Source organism: Felis catus, chromosome B1, assembly GCF_018350175.1.
Source record: "Felis catus isolate Fca126 chromosome B1, F.catus_Fca126_mat1.0, whole genome shotgun sequence".
Lineage (NCBI taxonomy): Eukaryota > Metazoa > Chordata > Mammalia > Carnivora > Felidae > Felis > Felis catus.
Genome location: NC_058371.1, coordinates 198607914 through 198610844, shown reverse-complemented (window position 1 = coordinate 198610844; position 2931 = coordinate 198607914). Strand labels below are relative to the sequence as shown.

General features: G+C 62.2%; 1 protein-coding gene across 1 annotated transcript; it reads left to right on the top strand.

Annotated features, from left to right (window-relative positions):
- Positions 1–525: 525 nt before the first annotated feature.
- DRD5 (dopamine receptor D5) lies at positions 526–2352 on the top strand. Its single transcript, XM_003985519.6, has one exon. The coding sequence runs from the start codon at positions 714–716 to the stop codon at positions 2136–2138; it is 1425 nt and encodes a 474-aa protein (XP_003985568.4). The 5' UTR covers positions 526–713; the 3' UTR covers positions 2139–2352.
- Positions 2353–2931: the final 579 nt, after the last annotated feature.

Sequence of the window (2931 nt, the reverse complement as noted above, 5' to 3'; positions counted from 1 at the left end):
CTCAGGTCTCTGAAATCCCAGGCTGCTGTCTACCTTCCAAACTCTCCCAGTCTAGAAGTCAGCGATTGCCCCCACCCTTACCCCACCTCCCCCGTTCCCCAAACGCGGATGAGGCCAGGACACCAGGGCTGGGCCGGGGGCCCTCTTGGTCTTCCCGGGGCGCGTTCTCCCCGGCACGGGCGACGGCCTGGCCCTGGAGCGCCTCTGGCACCTGCGGGTTCGCCCCCCAGGCTCGGGCGGCGGAGCGCGGAGAATGAGCGCGCCGCGGCACAGGTGGGGCGGCGGCGCGGGAGCCCGGGGAGCGCGGAGGCGCGGGGGCGCGGGCCCGGGGTGCAGCGAGGGACGGAGGCAGCGCGGCAGTGCCAGCCGCCGCCGGCCGCTTGCGGCCCCCGCCCCCTCGGTGCCGGCCGGCTCTTCGCTCCTCCGGCGGCGAACCAGACACGGCCGCGGCCGCCGCCGCCCGGCGCGCACCGGCCGCCACCTGCCCCCGGCGCCCGCGCTGGAGGGGCGCGACGCGGCCGCCGACCCGGAGGCGCTGGAGGAAGCGAGAGGGGGTCCCCGCGCACTTCGGGCGCCGGCGCAGCGCACGGTGAGCGTCCCCCGCCCCGGGGCTCGGGGATTCCTCAGCCCCCCGGGTGCCCGATGGGGTCACCCGGGGGACGCAAGGCTGAAGTTGGGACCGCGCGCAGCCCGCCCCCGCCGCCGAGCCCGACATGCTGCCGCCGGGGAGCAACCGCACCGCGTCCCGGGCGCGCTTCAGGCAGCAGCAGCTGGCGCAGCGGGGCTCCGTGGGGGGCTCGGAGGGGGCGGCGCCCCTGGGGGCAGCGCAGGTGGTCACCGCCGGCCTCCTGACTCTGCTCATCGTCTGGACCCTGCTGGGCAACGTGCTGGTGTGCGCGGCCATCGTGCGCAGCCGCCACCTGCGCGCCAAGATGACCAACGTCTTCATCGTGTCTCTGGCTGTGTCCGACCTCTTCGTGGCGCTGCTGGTCATGCCCTGGAAGGCGGTCGCCGAGGTGGCCGGTTACTGGCCCTTTGGGGCCTTCTGCGACATCTGGGTGGCCTTTGACATCATGTGCTCCACCGCGTCCATCCTGAACCTGTGCGTCATCAGCGTGGACCGCTACTGGGCCATCTCCAGGCCCTTCCGCTATGAGCGCAAGATGACCCAGCGCGTGGCTTTGATCATGGTCGGCCTGGCCTGGGCCTTGTCCATCCTAATCTCCTTCATCCCAGTTCAACTCCACTGGCACAGGGACAAGGCAGGCTCCTGGGGCGAGGCGCCACCGCCATCCGGCCCGGCCAACGGGACGCCCTGGGAGGAGGCAGGGGAGCCAGAGGCGAGGGCGGAAAACTGCGACTCCAGCCTGAACCGAACTTACGCCATCTCCTCTTCGCTCATCAGCTTCTACATCCCCGTGGCCATCATGATCGTGACCTACACGCGCATCTACCGCATCGCCCAGGTGCAGATCCGCAGGATCTCCTCGCTGGAGAGGGCCGCCGAGCGCGCGCAGAGCTGCCGCGGCCGCGCAGCCTGTGCGCCCGACCCCAGCCTGCGGGCATCCATCAAGAAGGAGACCAAAGTCCTCAAGACGCTGTCGGTGATCATGGGGGTCTTCGTGTGCTGCTGGCTGCCCTTCTTCATCCTTAACTGCACGGTCCCCTTCTGCAGCGGCCGCCGCGAGGGTCCTGGGGCCGGCTTCCCCTGCGTCAGCGAGACCACCTTCGACGTCTTCGTCTGGTTCGGCTGGGCCAACTCCTCCCTCAACCCGGTCATCTACGCCTTCAACGCTGACTTCCGGCAGGTGTTTGCGCAGCTGCTGGGGTGCGGTCGCCTGTGCTCCCGCACCCAGGTGGAGACGGTGAACATCAGCAATGAACTCATCTCCTACAATCAGGACACCGTCTTCCACAAGGAGATCGCAGCTGCCTACATCCATATGATCCCCAATGCCGTGTCCCCGGGGGACGGGGAGGGGGACAAGGAGGAGGAGAGCCCTTTCGATCGAATGTCCCAGATCTCTCAGACGTCCCCGGACGGTGACCCTGCTGCTGAGTCTGTGTGGGAGCTGGACTGCGAGGGAGAGGTTTCTTTAGGCAAAATAACGCCTTTCACCCCGAACGGATTCCAGTAGAGTGCCCGAGAAAGGCCCCTTCTGGATCTATATAATTGCACAGACATTAACAAGCATGCAGAATACATACTCTCACACACACGTCCAGTGCTGCTCAGTTCATCACATTTTCTGTGTCTGTGTAGGAGCCCATGTGCTTAGAAACGTCACCAGACTGATTTGTTGGTGTAAGAGTTGGCAGAAGGTTTGGAATATATACTCCAGCCTAGCAGAAACGGACGGGGGGGTCCAGTTAGAGAAGAGAAGGCAGTGTTTGGCTCTTTAAAAAACAAACAAACAAAAAAGTCGTAGTTGATCTTTAAAAAATATACTCGCCCTCCCTTTTACACAAATGAACTGTTCAGTGACTTGTTTTTGTCTGGTGGGTTTTTAGACAACAGGTTCTGTGTGTGTGCAGTGGTGATGGGGGTGCGGGTGACATTCCTGTATCTTGCTTCCTGTAGCCCTGTGTTTATGCAGTTTCTGCCCTCTGTGTGTGTCTTTAGGACAGCTGGGGAACTCTTTCTGATTTGTTCTGGTGTCTAATAAACACAAATTATGTGGATTGTGGGGTGATTATCTTTGCTTTGCCAGAATGGAGTTTAGGATCGCTCCTGGAGAAGCCACGAGAGCATCTTTACAAGCAGGGAAGGTTTGGGCTTGGTCTGGAAGCACACATTTATTTTCTTAGCAGACAGGTTGGCCTTAAAGGTACACACAGGAGCAATTCCAATTGCTTCCAATTGAAGAGCTTCCAATTCCTCGGGTTTTTCTTTCTTCTTTCTTTCTTTCTCTTTCTTTCTTTTTTTAGATA